General features: G+C 41.1%; 2 protein-coding genes across 2 annotated transcripts; one reads left to right on the top strand and one right to left on the bottom strand.

The window, feature by feature from the left end:
* Positions 1 to 5,399: 5,399 nt before the first annotated feature.
* Positions 5,400 to 6,602, top strand: LOC121803820. Its single transcript, XM_042203415.1, has one exon. It carries the CDS (start codon positions 5,400 to 5,402, stop codon positions 6,600 to 6,602), a length of 1,203 nt encoding a protein of 400 aa, XP_042059349.1.
* A 3,990-nt stretch (positions 6,603 to 10,592) lies between these two features.
* Positions 10,593 to 11,238, bottom strand: LOC121803819 (secreted RxLR effector protein 161-like). Its single transcript, XM_042203414.1, has 2 exons — positions 10,817 to 11,238; positions 10,593 to 10,728 (listed from the first exon to the last, which is right to left on the bottom strand). Exons 1-2 carry the CDS (start codon positions 11,236 to 11,238, stop codon positions 10,593 to 10,595), a joined length of 558 nt encoding a protein of 185 aa, XP_042059348.1.
* Between the last annotated feature and the right edge of the window lie 5,008 nt (positions 11,239 to 16,246).

The following is a 16,246-nucleotide window of genomic DNA, read 5'->3' as shown; positions in this document are numbered from 1 at the left end:
TAAGGTATTTTTGAGTTAAGCGAGAAATTTCTCAAACATTCCCGATGGATTAAACCTCCCGATTTAATTAATGTTCAAGGATCCTAGAATTTTTTCTAGAAAAATAAGAAAAAGAATAAAATGAGCACGCACTTAGGATGCATTCACCTTTAAGTTTATTTGGCTTCCCAAAGCCTAATTTAAGTACACTTTTTCTTCCTAAAGGGACATCTTCGCACGTTGAGTAAGACCGAGTCAAGGAAACTTCGGTTAGGGAATTGCGTTTGAGGTGGGCATTCGACTTTTAGCGTGAATACATGAAATTTTCTATACATGTTTGTCATGCCATGTTTTGCTTTTACGAATACCTATCTGCTTGGCTATGTTCAATCGAATTCGGGTCCCAATAGGGCCGCAAACCCTACTCGGACTAGTGTACACATATGAGGATCGTGAGCTAGCTTTCGAGTTGGCCAGTCCAGTGACCGTCGTGGAATGTGGCCACATTCATACCATATCTGAAGCGTATGTGAACCGGGAATGTGGCCACATTCCCGGTTCACATACGCTTCAGATATGATATCTATGTTATGTGATTGCGCAATCAATTTTATGAAATTAAAGGAGTGACTCGGGCATTTTTAAATAAAACCCCGTGTTCACTCAACTATGGCTGACAAAACTTTAATGAAAAACTTATGATTTTTGGCAATACGTCCACTGAGTATATCAAGTACTCATCCCTCTGCATGTTTCCTTTCTAACGTGCATGTTGAACGTGAATGAAAGGGCGAAGGTGTTGAGAAATGGCAAATAATAAGTAGCACTAGGTAGCCCAAAGAAGTGTGTCTTCACACATATTTTTGTCTTGGTCTCTTCCGCTGCATTAGAAATTTTGTACTAGGAGTTTATAAACCTAGTTAATGTACTCTGATTTTTGTTTTGCTCACTCTCGCTTTTCGAAACTAATGTTTGAACTTGACTTTCCATTTATGCTTACCTCTTTAATCTTCAAGTTTGTTTAGTCACGATATAGCCACACTCACTATTACTAGTAAGATGTGGTCGTGACATCATTCCTATTCTTGAGAATATATGTTTCTCAGCCGCTTAACTTAGTTCAATCATGATGTCAATCCATTCAGGACCATCAATGTCATCACTGTTCATTGCCCTGTCATTGTTTCCCTATTTTCTATCACTTGCTCACCACCATCCTTTCTCAATCCCATTGCATTTCTTGTTGTATCACAAATTATCTTGAAGCTATCAAAGTTCCTGACATTTTTCGGTGCCCTATCCAGGACCTTAACCATCTTCAACAGTGAAGCTGAAACTTCTTTGGCAGCTTCTTCATCATGTCATGCATTTTTTCGGTACGGTAAGTGCGGTATTTCGGTATTTTTCTCTACTCTTAGTGACAATTGATCAATTGCCACTATCTTGGCTCTGTCCACTTCAAGTCCTCCGAATGAAATGTTGTGTCCCAACACGATCCCATCTTGCACTATAAAATGACACTTCTTCCAATTGAGTACTAAATTAGTCTCATCACATCTCTGCAAAACCTTTGTCAGATTATCCAAAGAAATATCTAAAGACTTACCAAACACAAGAGAAGTCATCCATGGAAACTTCCATAATATTCTCAACCATGTCATGGAAAATTGACATCATACACCTTTGGAAAGTAGTTGGCGGCATTACAAAGCCCAAAAGACATTCTCTTATAAGCATAGACATCATAGTGACACACACAGGCCGACTTATGTTGATCCGCGGGTGCTATCAAAATTCGGTTATACCCCGAGTATCCATCAAGGAAACAATAGTATTCATGCCTAGCTAGTCTATCCAACATTTGATCAATAAAAGGGAGGGGAAAATGATATTTCCTAGTGGCCGAATCTTTACCCCTTTCATTCCCTCACTTCTTTAAGCCCCTTAGTCGTGATTTTCCGAACTTGCTATCCTCAGCTAAGTGAGGTCGTGACACAACTTTTTTTCACTTTATTAATACTCTATCCCATTCTATTCGCTCTTATCAATATTCATTCCGCTCACTAATTTTACCACTTCATCATTCTTATCTGTATCTTCTAACTCAATCTCGTAATTTTTTCTCCATATTCTTCCATTTTGTCCTCTGATGACAACTGAAATCAATGTTGTGATTGGTGCACCACAACGTTTGGTCATATTACTCCAAGTTCCGTCCAATCGTTGACATCCTATCTGTTGGCATACCAAGATGTATATGCCCGCAACATGCCTACCTAGTGCGTCAGACTACATCCAACATTCCGATGAGATGTCTGGACTCGACGTATGAGCGTAGTACACACTAGAGAAACAAAACAATTTTTTAAAGTAATATTGATAAGCCTATTTCATGCATTGGTTTAGAGGGTAAAATGTAGGCTACTTGACCAGTTTTACGCGGAAAACGAGTGTTAATTGTGCAGGAATGCCGTTTGACCAAGGCAGCAAGGCCAAACTGATCATGTTGGCGCAAAAGGCGAAAAAGGCCCAAAACAGTGTGGGTTGATCAAGTTGATGGTCAAGCAGTTAGCCGGGGACCACTGCAAAAGAGAAAGAGAGCACGTATAGCCGATGCGCTGGAAAGCGATCCTCAATCAGTTATCTAAGGACCACGACGAAACAGAAAAGGGGACACGTATCGATGGATAAGACGCACAATTCCAGCAAGGACGAAGATTCGCTGCCAAAGTTGTTATCACAGCTGGAGGTTGTTATGAAGAGCCTATAAATAGACGACGCATCGCTATAGCTCGGGGGATCTTTTTATCTATCTTTTTCCTTTCTTGATAAGTAGTTTTAGTTCCATTTCCATTAGAGAGTTAGAATGGTTAGCTAGAGAGTGAGAAGGAGCACGACAGGGAAATCCAGTTCCGTTCATCGCTGTTTCAGTTTCCGACCGAGGATCTCTCGGATCTATCACTTTCTTTCATTTCAGTTCTAGTTACTTAGTTAAATTTCATGTTGTTAAGTAGTTGAAAGCAATCGTTCTTGTTTTGTATTCCACATTTTCCAAGATCTGTTCAGAATTCTGTTTTTAAATCAAAGTTATTTGTTTTCGGAAATCTTGTTGACTGTTATTTTGGTCTTAAATTCCCAAATCCATAAGTTTGAACTTGCATAATGTTGAATGGTAAAGTATCTTGTAGAATCGTAGCATGCTTAGGCAGTTAAGTCATTTATTTCAGTTTGTCACTTACCTGATTAGTTTATTTTTTCCAGCATGATATGTCCCTTGATCAAATAGATAGTTTATATTCTGCCTAGTTTAATCAAGTAGTTTAAAACTCTCAACTTAAAGCGCGGCTGCAGCCAAAACCCTCTTCACTAAACACACACTCAACGCACCAGCTTCTTTGTGGGATCGACCATGTACTTTCTGCTTACCGTTTAAAGTTGGATGCATGTTAGGGAGTTATAAATAATTTTGAAAGAGAGAGAGGTTATATTTTCCCCGACAATTGCAAATTGATGTACCCGATTGGTTATCTTTCCATATAACTTGATCGGTCTAGTCTCTTCCCCCTATTTCCAAATGGCGCCGTTGTCGGGGAAACATGGTGTTATTACCAAGATGTGTTTAATGCATAGGTGTAAATAGTTTTATTTCTTGTTTTTAATTTGTTTTTCCTTCTTTTCATGAAAATGTACCACCGCGGAGGACACTGGAATCATCCTCTCATTTACAGAAATACAAAAACTCAGTGGTGAGTCTAGGAGGCCGGTGTAGTAACCACTCGCTACAGAGTCGCGGTAGCAGCAGCTGCATCATCATCTACTACTGAGCAACTGATCAGTGAGGAGGAATGAGAGTTGTCCACGCCACCTAAACCATTACTCGAGGAAGCAGAAACAAAGATGGCCGTCGTAGACAACGATTGGGGAATTGGCTCCCTACACGCCCATGACGAGAAGGAGCTCACTCATGCCATCACAGTTACCCTAGGAATATGGGCAATCACAATCAAATCGGGGGTGCTCGTGATGTTGTCAAATTTCTACGGACTCTCGAAAGAATGCCCTTATGCCTTTTTGGAGGAATTTTGTAGATATTGTGACATTCAACCAGTACCAGCTGGATCCACATCAGAAGATTACAGGCTCAAGGTGATACCCTTCGTTTTGAAGGGTGATGCAGGAATCTGGTTGTCAAGGCTGCTAGAAAGCTCGATTAGAACCTGGACCGAGTTCTGCATGATCTTCATGGACCGCTTCTTCCCAACATCAAAGACAAGTGCCCTGAAGAGAGAAATTACAGAGGCGAGGCAGGAGTACGATGAGCCTCTCGGGCAATATTGGGACAGATTCCAGGGACTGCTGTAAGCATGTCCTAATCACAAAATGGGAGAGCGGGAGGTCTATTCAACCTTTTATGGTGGATTGACGGTGGACAGCAAGAATGATCTCAATCTAGCCACCCAAGGGGATTTCTCCAAAACCCCATTCAGCCAAGCAAATAGCATTCTAGAGAGATTGATAGAAGCAAAAAGATCATATGAGACCTCTCGAGGCCAGTACAGAAGAGGAGATGTGTACGCAGCAGAAGCACGAAGCAACGAGAAGTTGGAGGCTCGATTTGAGCAAATGGAGAAGAAGCTGCTAGAAGCCCTGGAGAAGGCCAAAGCACCTCCACCTCCAACCCCTAAGGAGAAGACGTATGTGCCACGACCTCCGGAGGAGCACCATTATTACTACTGCGAGTTTCCTCCTGAACCAGAAGCTCCGAATCAGGTAAACACTGTTCTCCATTGGAGCCCGGATGACCACTGGATCCAGGGAAAACAGAGGGATGCTCCATGGAGAGATCAACCAAATTTCAGGTGGACTGATCAGAGCCAAAAACAACTGCCTCAACCATCTATTCAGCAGACACAACCCTCCGAAGGGCAGCCCAATTGGCCTGCTTGAATTCAAGAAAGACCGAACACCGGAGGAAACAGAGGGCAGAGTGGTCAAGGCAACTAGTCAGGCGGACCCAGGGTAACTGGTCCAGCGGAAGTCAGCCCAACTGGTCAGACAGACAACAAGAGGGAAACTGGGGATACAAACATCAAGGCCCCCGGTCAAGCAACTCCGGGAGACAACCAAAAAACCAGGTGGTGAGCTATATTCCGCCGCATCAAAGAGGAAACCAACAACAGGGGAGCCAACCATACCATCAGCCCCAGTATCAATCTGAGCACTATGGGCAGCAAGACTACCCTCAGCCCTGCCACGGTGGAGGACCTTCGAATCAGAGATACAACAGGCACGCCAATAAAGGTCCTGCAGAAGCTATGGCTCCGCACCATCAGAATGATGCGATGCGTGAAATCCAAGAGGCACAGAAGGAGCAGAGGGCAGCTCTAGACATGCTTACAAAGCAACTTTCTTAGGTTGCCATGTCGCTAGGGGAACTGAGAGGGAATGAAGGAAAGATCCCTGCTACGGTGCAGCCTACTGGGCGGGAGAACATCAGCGAGGTCTCCCTGAGGTCAGGAAAGTTATATCAAAGCCCCACTCCACCTGCAAGTCCCCCAGTATCTACATTAGGACTGAGACGCGAAGAAGGAGCAGAGTCCAGTTCCCTTGATCAGGCCGCCGGAGGAAAAGATAAGGGAAAGACGAAAGTATGCGGGGAGACCTCAGGAGAAGGTCAAGGCAATGGAACTGAGAAGACCAAGCCCTACCCCTACCGTGGCATGATTACAAGAAAGAGAGATGCCACGATAGATTTGGCCAGTTTATTCAAAGACGTGGAAGTCAAGGTGCCACTCCTGACGGCGTTGAAGATGCCCACTATCAGTAAATTTGTCAAAGACTACGTGGCGGGAAGGGTCACTGAAGAAGGAAGGATGGTTACAGAGGAGAATATCTCTGCAGTGATCCAGCGGAGTGGCCTCCCATCAAAGAAGACCGACCCAGGGATGTTCACACTCCCAATCTCAATTGGAGACATTCAAGTGGAACAGACAATGTGCGATCTAGGGGCGTCTATCAATGTGATGCTGTATTCTATATACAAGAAGCTGGGAGAGCCTAAGCTTGTCGACACCGACATCATGATACGGCTAGCCGACATGTCTTGCATTCACCCCGAGGGAATTCTTGAAGATGTGATTGTGAAGGTGAACAAGTACCCAGTCGACTTTTTCATCATCAAAATGACAGATCCAGCAACGAAGGAGTCTAGTGGAGTCTTATTGGGGAGGCCATTCCTGTCTATAGCCAGCACAATAATCGACGTCCACAAAGGGACGATCAGTCTGGACTTCAATGGAGAACAATTCACGTTAAACATCGATGAAGCGATGAAGAGGCCGAGGGACAGTGAGAACGTGCACTCAGTGGACACAGTCGAGCCTCTGGTGCAAGAGTATCTAGAAGAGGAGTTCCTACAGAGACAATTCACAGACTCTGCAGCAGACGAAGAAATTGAGAAAGAAGTCGTTGGCTGGTACGACGCTATGAAAGTGGGCGAGATGGATGATCAAGCCACCGCGAAGGCGGTGATGGATTTCTGTGAGCGACCGCGGCCAGCTGGGTCAGCGGGAGAGCTCAACTGTCAAGCGTCGAGAAGCTGCCTGATCAAGGCACTCCACTGAGAAGAGAAGCAGGCGAGAATCATCTGCCGACCGAGGATCTCTCGGATCTATCACTTTCTTTAATTTCAGTTCTAGTTACTTAGTTAAATTTCATGTTGTTAAGTAGTTGAAAGCAATCGTTCTTGTTTTGTATTCCGCATTTTCCAAGATCTGTTCAGAATTCTGTTTTTAAATCAAAGTTATTTATCTTCGGAAATCTTGTTGACTGTTATAGCTTAGTTTTGGTCTTAAATTCCCAGATCCATAAGTTTGAACTTGCATAATGTTGAATGGTAAAGTATCTCGTAGAATCGTATGCTTAGGTAGTTAAGTTAATTATTTCAATTTGTCACTTACCTGATCAGTTTACTTTTTCCAGCATGATATGTCCCTTGATCAAGTAGATAGTTTACATTCTGCCTAGTTTAATCCAGTAGTTTAAAACTCCCAACTTAAAGCGTGGCCGTAGCCAAAATCCTGTTCACTAAACACACACTCAACGCACCAGCTTCTTTGTGGGATCGACCCCGTACTTGCCGCTTACTGTTTAAAGTAGGATGCATGTTAGGGAGTTATAAATAATTTTGAAAGAGAGACAGGTGCCTTCATCAAGTCGCAACGACAATTGCAAACTGATCCACCCGATTGGTTATCTTTCCATATAACTTGATCGGTCTCGTCTCTTCCCCCATCTTTCCAAATATAAAGCCTATTAGGATATGTCATGATACTACCAGAAATAACTTCACATTTAAATTAATTTATGAAGACCATGTTGGTTTATGATGACGATTGAATCCAAGAACGATCAAGAACAGAAACAACACAAGGATTTTACGTGGTTCGGTTTAATCAAACCTACGTCCACGGGAAACTGCATGAGGATATTTTATTCACTAATGCTAGATGAAGATTACTATAGGAAACACAAAACGGATTGAAGAACAACACACACTGTCACGACCACAACTTCCTAGTACTAGTGAGCGTAGCTATTTCGTGACTAAAATAATCTCACCAATCATGAAATAAACATAAGAGAAATAATCCACTCGAGATAATAGTTTCGAAGGCGAATGAGCACATGGTCAAAGTGAAATCAGAGTGTCAAGACTAAATTCATAAATTCCTAGAACATAGTTCTATTGCAGCGGAATAGTCCAAGACAAAATAGTACGTATGAAGACATACTACTTTGGGTTACCTAACTACTTATTAATAGTCATTTCCCAACACCTTCGCCTCCTCGGTCACGTTCAACCTGCACGTTAGGAAAGAAACATGCAGGGTTGAGTACTTGATATACTCAGTGAACATAGTGCCAAAATAAGTTCTATTTAATTTGTCAGCCATAGTTGAGTGAACACAGGGTTTTTATTCAAAAGGGCCCGACTCACTAAATTCCTTTCATGTCATAAAATTGATTGCGCAATCACATAAACATAGATACCATATCTGAACGTATGTGAACCGGGAATGTGGCCACATTCCACGACGGTCACTGGACCGGCCAACTCGAAAGCTAGCACACGGTCCCCATATGTGTATACTAGTCCGAGTAGGGTTTTCGGCCCTACTGGGACCCAAATTCGATTTAACATGATTGGCATAGCCAAACAGATAGGTAATCGTAAAAGCAAAACATGGCATGACAAGCATATTAGAAAAGATTCGCATATTCATGCTAAAATCACGTTTTGAAAAGAATGTCCACCTCAAAGCTTAATTCCTTAATTGAAAGTTCCTCGACTTGGTCTTACTTGACATGCGACGACGTCCCTTTAGAAAATGAAGTATACTTAAATCAGGCATTAAGAAGCCAAATGAACTTAACATGAATGCATCCTAAATGCATGATCATTTTAGTCCATTTTTCCTTAATTCATAAGTAGTCCTTGAGCGTTAATTAAATCGTGTGATTTAAATTTATTTGGGGATTTGCAAAAATAATTCGAGCATTAGTTAAGTCTCGGTAATTTAAATTCATTGTCACGAAATTAAATAGTGGGCTATTCATTATTTAATTGGAAAAACATTAGGAGAGCCTATAAATTAAATCAGAATTTTAGTCATACTTGTATTTTAATTGGTAGCTCATTCCATAATTAGGAAGAAGAAAATAATACTTAATTAGGCTTAAGAAGCCAAATTACTTAACGTGAATGCATTCTTAAGTGTGTGGTAATCTTATTCCCCTTTTTTTTCCTTTGAGCTTTAATTAAATCATGCGATTTAATTTTATGTGGAGGTCTGCCAATTGTTCGTTTAACGACAGAGCATTACTTCCTATGTAAAGCATTAAAATAAGTCCGAGGTCTATCCATTATTTCAGAATTAATTAGTGTACTATCCCTTAACCTTAATTATTCGAGCACTAAACTAAAGTCTGAGAATTTTTTTATTTATTATCGCTGGATTAATTAGCGGACCATCAATTAATTGGTAGGGTAAAAATTTAATGAGGGTCCGCGAATTTAATTTCCGCAGCAGGCCCAAAATGAAAGAATTAACCTATTTCTTTATTTAACATTTTCAGGCCCATCCATTTAGAAGTTCCAACCCATTCTTCCTTCTACTTTAACTTAATTGCAGCCCAATCATCAATTTAATTTCTCCTAAATGAAAGGCCCAAAATAGAGAATCAATTGGGGAGGCCCAATCTTTTCATACTCCCACGTCGCTTCCCCCCTCTTCTTTCACCATTAATTTACTCAAATTAGGAACCCTAGGTAGGAGGCTCCCCCAAATTCGAGAGCCCGTCGCTGTTGTGCACAAACGCCGCGCGCAGCAGCAGTTCGTCGCGTCGATGGCTGCTGTTCGGCAGCCCGTGCACTCCCAGGTTGTCGCCGCAGGGTCAGGCCACAGCAGGAGACGTAGCGCGGTTCGCCGTGCTGCACACCGCCGTCGTTGTCGCCATCAAGCCCTCGTCGCCATCGCCGCTGCCGCCATTCGGCCATCGCCGCTTTCTAGTTCGAGGATCAGTCCATCAATCCTCTCAGTTCTCCGGCAACGGCTGTTCGGAAGCCCCTGTTCAACCACTCGGCATCCCCTACTCAGCGCGAACAGCCCCGAAACAACCCCGATTCACCCCGACAGAAACCGGACAGCCCCCCGTTTACAACCGAACGACCCGTGAAAGATAGGTTCTTTATATTCCAGTTATGTCCTTTCTAGTGGTTTTTTTTATTTACAACATTAAGAGGGTGCTCGATTTGATGCTATTGTTCGAAATATGTATGATATGCCATTCATGAAGAAAAAGAAGTGTTTGAAAAGGAAAGTGTTATACCTTTCGATATGTGAATTCTTGAAAAGATCGAATACGAACTCCAAATTCATGCCCACCTCTAGCTATCCAATTTGTTATTCTGGTGGAAGAAACTTAAGGTGTATAGGAGGGAAGATTGATGTGTGTGAAGAGGTTTATATAGGCAAAACTTGGTGTACTTTGGAGAATTAAATGGGGTTGCTCCTCATTTGTTTTCATACATAGCATATCCTCTTATTTGATCCCTTTGTAGTACATTTAGTTAAGGAGTTTTGTTTGTATTTGTAGTACTAGGTACTTGGCTAAGAACTCTCATTTGGTGGTATTTGTAGTACTAGGTACTAGGCTAACAACTCTCATTTGGTGAGTCATTTGTCTCCTATAGTTAAAGGAGAGTTGTCATTTTTCCTCTAATGGCTTGTAAAGGAGTGAGTGTTACACACACGCACTCTATCTCATCTCAAGATCTGGGCTCAAGTGTTTCTTTCTTCTCTCACTCTTTTGATTCTCCTCTGCTATGAAAAATGAGTAGTCATCTTCTGTATGACACAACTCATCCAATGCCCTTATAACTAACTATTCCAAACAACATGCATTGCTGAGTCTGTTTTATCCGAGCCAATGCTCCGAGCCATCTCATCCGAACCAGGCTCGAGCCAATTCACATGACCACGAACCTAACAATCTCCACCTTGGACATGTGAATCACCCCTCATACTTCGTCTCCAACTCAAAACTCCACCTCACTGTGCAACTACACTCACCAGTCTCAAGCAATGCTCGAGCTTAGAGACTGGCAGTGCCTTAGTCAATGCATTAGCCGCATTGTCTTCTGTGCCAACTTTCAATACTTCTACCTCATCCTTTTCAATCCGGTCTCTGATGAAATGTAGCCGAATATCTATGTGTTTACATCTTTCATGAAACACTTGGTGTCTTGCCAAACTGATAGCTCCAGTATTATCACAAAACTCTCTTGACTCTTTTCTGCTCTACTCCAAAATCGGCCAAGATTCCTTTTAACCAGATCCCTTCTTTCACTGCCTCAGTTAGAGCAATATACTCAGCCTCTGTGGTAGATAACACAACAACAGGTTGAAGTGTGGATTTCCAACTAACTGCAGCACCATGAAGCTTGAATATGTAACCTGTCTGTGACTTTCTGTTGTCCAAATTTGCAGCATAATCTGAGTCACAATAGCCAATTAATGGATCATCATCTCCAGGATCTTTCTTCTTAAACAAAATTCTAAGATCCTTGTTGCCTTTTATGTACCTCAACATCCACTTCAGGGCATACCAGTGCTCTCTTCTAAATTCCTTCATATACCTGCTTGTGACAATTATACCATGAGCCAAGTCTGGTCTTGTGCAGATCATGCAGTACATGATGCTTCCTATGATATTTTCCTAGGGGATCTTTAACATCTCTTATTTCTCTTGATCTGTATCAGGGACCTGCTGTAGTGATAGCTTGAAATGTTGAGCTAGTCGTATAGATACCTTCTTGGAATCCTCCATCTGGAACCTTTTAATAACTTTGTTCAAGTAATCAGTCTGCACCAGATAAATCTCTCATTTATCTATGTTCCTCTGAATGTCCATTCCCAGAATCCTTCTAGCCTCCTCTAGATCCTTCATCTCAAACTCCCTACTCAATTCAGACTTTACTGATCTTATTTCATTCATGTCAGTTGCAGCCACTAGCATATCATCAACATATAGCACTAGATAGGCCAATGCCTTCTTTCCATCAGACTTTATATATACACAATTGTCATAAGCTGACTTGATGAAACCAATGCTGTTAGGTGTGAATCAAACTTGAGATACCATTGCCCACTGCTTTGCTTTAGGCCATATAGGCTTTTCTTCAACAAACAAACTTTATCCTCCTGCCCTTGAACAACAAACCCTTTTGGCTGCTCCATGTATATAGTCTCAATCAAATCTCCACGCAGGAATGCTGTCTTGACATCAAGTTGATGTAGCTCCCAGTTTCTCTGAGCAACTACAGACAACAAGATTCTGATGGAAGGGTCCTTTACAACTGGGGAGAATACCTCATTAAAATACTCTCCTTCCTTTTGCAAATATCCCTTTGCAACTAATATTGCTTTGTATTTGACCTTATTTCCATCAGAAACCTCTACTTTCTTTTTGAAAATCCATTACACCCAACTGGCTTTTGTGAAGTTGACCTGTCAGAGAGGATCCAAGTCTTATTTTTCATGAGTGACTCTATTTCGTCTTTCATAGCCTCAAACCATTTCTCCCATTCATTTCCCTTCATTGCTTCCTCATATGTGGCAGGTTCATCAAATTCTATACACTCCCCCACATTAAGTGCAAAATAGGCCATCTCATAGTCTGAGAACTTGGATGGCAGTTGATAGGCTAGTTTTCGTCACTCGGAAACGATCACTTTTCGCACTTATTAGTTGAATATTTGCATGAAAAAAGATGTTTTTTGGCAGGGTATGGATCATTAAGTTCGGAAGCTGCTTAATGAAGGCGTGAAAAGGAAAACATGCAAGAAAGAGGGCAAAATGTGAAAAAATGGAAGAAAGTGTAGGAAGAAGGCAAAGAAGACTCAAACTGCCCAAGCTGTTGGACTGGCCAGTTTGAACCTGACGGGAAAATGACTAAAGCCACTTCCACACACTTATGAAGGATGTATCCCACTTGCTACACACGCCCATTTCTTCCCTTGGAAAGTAAAAAAGAAAGGAAATATCTTTTATTAGATATATGTATTAAAAATACTTAACTTTCCAAGGACAAGAACCACTTGGCACTTTTATCACTTTCTTTAGTTTAGTTTAGTTTAGTTTTATTTCTCTCTAGGAACTTTTCTCTCTTCCTTAAGAAGAGAGATTTCAAACTCAAGGCTGCCAAGATCATTGTTCATCATGGGTTGAAGTAGTAGTAATTTAGTTGTAGTGTTTATTTTCTCTAGTTGCTTGTTCTTAACTTTTGGAGTTCTTTTGCATCAATCTCACTCTTAGTTATTGTTGTTGTTCTTGTTTTAAAAGCTCATTTCAAGTAGTAATTTCTTTAAGTGTTTGTGTTTAATGTGCTTTAAGTTTAGCTCTTGTTTGAATTTCGGTTTTAGCTTGTTGTTTAGTTTTAGTGTTGGTTATGCTCTTGTTTAGTTAAAACTTCTTTCAAGCTTTTAAAATCAGTTTCTCAAGCATTTTCTTTTCACCATGTTTAAGTGTTCTTGAAGCTTCTTTCATCATGTTTAAGTGCTTTAGTTTTCAGCTTTTCATTTGGTGTTTTCAATGCATGTTTAGGTAGTTTAATTGATGATTTGGTGTTTCTCTTGCTTGGTTAGTTGTGTAGCAGTCATTTAGTCTTTTATTTACTCTTATTTTCGTGCCTTTAGTGTAGGATTAGTAGTTAAAATCAGCTTTTAGAAGTCAAGTGAAAGAACCATTAGTTGTAGGCTTTTATCCAATGGTTTTACACTTTTGGGTAATAGGAGTTAGGAGACAAGATGTACACCTTTTCCATCACTTAGCTTTTCACTTTAGAAAGCCTTTTAGCTTAGTTTATCACTGCACTCAACCACCATTTAAATCTAATTTAGTTTAGCTTGCTTTAGACAACATTTTGCATGTCACTATCTTAGTTTCTAGATTTCTTTAGTAGTTAACACTTAGTTTATTTTCCTTAGCTTTTAACTTAGTCTCTTTTGCTTTCTAAACTTAGGAATGTTCATGCATGTAGCTGCTCTGTTTTTATTTCCGAAAGTTCTTATTTTCGCCAAGTGCAAATTGCAGCTCTATTCTACTGTTAACTTGCCCAGTTTATCAACCTGCCCAGTCTGCGTTCCAGTTTATATGTTTTCTTCATATTGCATTTTGTTTTCACTCTTAGTTCCCAATCTTAGCTTAAGTGTTATTTGCATTTCGTAGTTTAGTTCCCACCCCCAAATTAAAGCATGGCGGCATCGCCAAAAACCTTTCTAAGTGTGGAAATACATAACGGATGCTACCGTTCCTCGTGGGTTCGACACCCTAACTTACCATATGCTAATTAATAGTATTTTGGAAAGTGGGAACTTATAAATCTTGTTGAATAGGAAGGGACACGCGCCTACGACACGCGTGCGAAACCCCGTCCTTTCAGCAGTTTTGGCATTCTTCTTGGTCTCTCTCTGGCTGCATTTGGAACTGCAGGGGTGGTATTTGTAGGAGTAGCCTGCTGCTCATTTTCTGAATTTCTCACTTCATTATCTGCATCAGTGACTTCATTGCTGCCATTATTCACTGGCTCCACCTCAACTGATGCAGTCTCCTTCACTTCAGTAAGGTAAGGCATAGAAATTTCATTAAAAGTGACATCTCTACTTACTATCAACTTTCCATTTCTAGGTTCAGTGCACCAGAGTCTGTAGGCTTTGGATCCACTCTGATAGCCCAGGAAAATGCATCTTAATGCTATGGACTCCAACTTTCCTTGCTTGATATGTGCATATGATCTACAACCAAATGATCTTAGCTTGCTGAAATCAGGTAGTTGGCCATGCCATCTAGCATCTGGTATATCAAAATTCACTGCTGATGAGGGAGATTTATTTATTATCACAATAGTTGTTGCTACAGCTTCACCCAAAACCTCTTATCAACTCCAGATGACAGCAACATGCATCTGACTCTCTCCATGATGGTCCTGTTCATTCTTTCTGCCACTCCGTTCTGTTGTGGATTTCTGGGTGCTGTTCTGTGCCTTTAAATTCCTTTATTCTTGCAGTACTCAGTGAACTCTGAAGATATATACTCTAGGCCGTTGTCAGTTCTTAAACACTTGAGGCTAACCTTCTTTTCCCTTTCAACCATTAAGTGCCATTCTTTGAAGAACTTTATAGCTTCTGACTTCTCTTTGAGTACTTGCACCCACAGTTTTCTTGAAAAATCATCTATAATTGTCATGAAATATCTTCCTCCATACAAGGTCAATGGCTGAGCAGGGCCCCAGATATCACTATGGGCATATTCAAGTACTGAGGCAGATGTATGTCTTCCTTTAGGTAATGGCAACTTCTTACTCTTTCCCATCATACACTGCTCATACTTGCTGAGATCCTCATTCTTCTCCATTTTGAATACTCTTTTCTTTGCAAGCAGTAGCATTCCCTTTGTACCCAAGTGACCCATTCTGATATGCCAAGTGTTCAAGCTTATCTGTTTTTCAACAATGTTTGCACTTCCAGTGACAGTATCAGCTTTGAGATAATAAAGAGTTTGTCTCTTGACAACAGTCATCACTGTCTTGGAGCTTTTATAGATGACCAATCTTCCATTCTCTGATCTAAAACCATATCCTCTAGTTTCAAGAAGTCCAAGAGAAACAAGATTTCTCTTAATCTCTGGTATGAACCTTACATCAGTGAGCAGTATCACAGAACCATCAACAAGCTTCAACCTGATATTACCTATTCCTCTTATCACGCAAGTCTGATTATTTCCAAGGATCACAAAACCATTTGATGCCTCAAAATCTTCAAACCATTGCTTGTGAGAACTCACATGAAAACTACAACCAGAGTCTATGATCCAAGCCTCTCCTATTGCTTCTGCCACTGCATTCATGAACTGGTGCGTTGGTTCCTCTTGCAGCACATCAGTAGAACCCTGATCATTCTCTTCTGCAGTCTGCTTTCTCTTCCATGAGAAGCAGTTTTTCTTAATGTGCCCCGGTTTGTTGCAGTAATGGCAGTTGCGAGTCTCCTTCTTCTCACCCTTTTGTTTAACTTGGAAATTCTTAGAGACTTCAGCCTTAGGCTTGGGCTTATACTTGAACTTCTTGACAGTTAGGACCTCTGCAGATACCTCAGATTTGCCATTCTCATATCTTTGTAGAATTTTTGAGTTTAAAGCCTTTTGCACCTCCTTCAAAGTGATGGATTTCTCTCTCCCATACAACATTGCATCTTTGAAGTGCTCAAACGATCTAGGAAGGGCGTTTAGCAATGCAATCACTTTATCCTCCTCTTCCATCTTAGCATCAACATTCTCCAGATCATCCAATATCTTGTTGAATTGATCCAATTGATCCCCAATCGGCTTATCATCATTGAATCTAAAAGAATACAAGCGTTGTTTAAGATATAACATGTTGGCTAGCGACTTGGTCATGTAGAGTTCTTCCAATTTCTTCCAGATCGTAGCTGCAGATTCTTCTCTTGCAACCTCTCTCAATACTTTGTCATCTAAATTCAAGATGATCATACTCTTTGCCTTATTCAAGTTCTCGAGCTGCTTTGCGTCAGACTTCCCGTCCTTCTCAACTTGCTCCAAGGCTTCATCCAATCCTTGATGAGTTAGCAATGCCTTCATCTTGATTTGCCATAGACCGAAATCGTTTGAGCCATTGAATTTCTCAGCTTCGA

The sequence above is a fragment of the Salvia splendens genome, chromosome 5 (genome assembly GCF_004379255.2).
Source record: "Salvia splendens isolate huo1 chromosome 5, SspV2, whole genome shotgun sequence".
Taxonomy (NCBI): Eukaryota; Viridiplantae; Streptophyta; class Magnoliopsida; order Lamiales; family Lamiaceae; genus Salvia; species Salvia splendens.
The sequence above is the reverse complement of the archived record's forward strand: the minus strand, read 5'-3'. Positions and strand labels throughout refer to the sequence as shown.

What these genes read in the sequence shown, in the direction of transcription:
- LOC121803820 (XM_042203415.1), top strand. Translation starts at nt 5,400, where the DNA reads ATGTCGCTAGGGGAACTGAGAGGGAATGAAGGAAAGATCCCTGCTACG.
- LOC121803819 (XM_042203414.1), bottom strand. Translation starts at nt 11,238, where the DNA reads ATGTACTGCATGATCTGCACAAGACCAGACTTGGCTCATGGTATAATT. An exon ending in AAAAGAGTCAAGAGAGTTTT is followed by an intron (nt 10,729 to 10,816) that starts GTGATAATACTG and finishes ACATTTCATCAG; the next exon opens with AGACCGGATTGAAAAGGATG.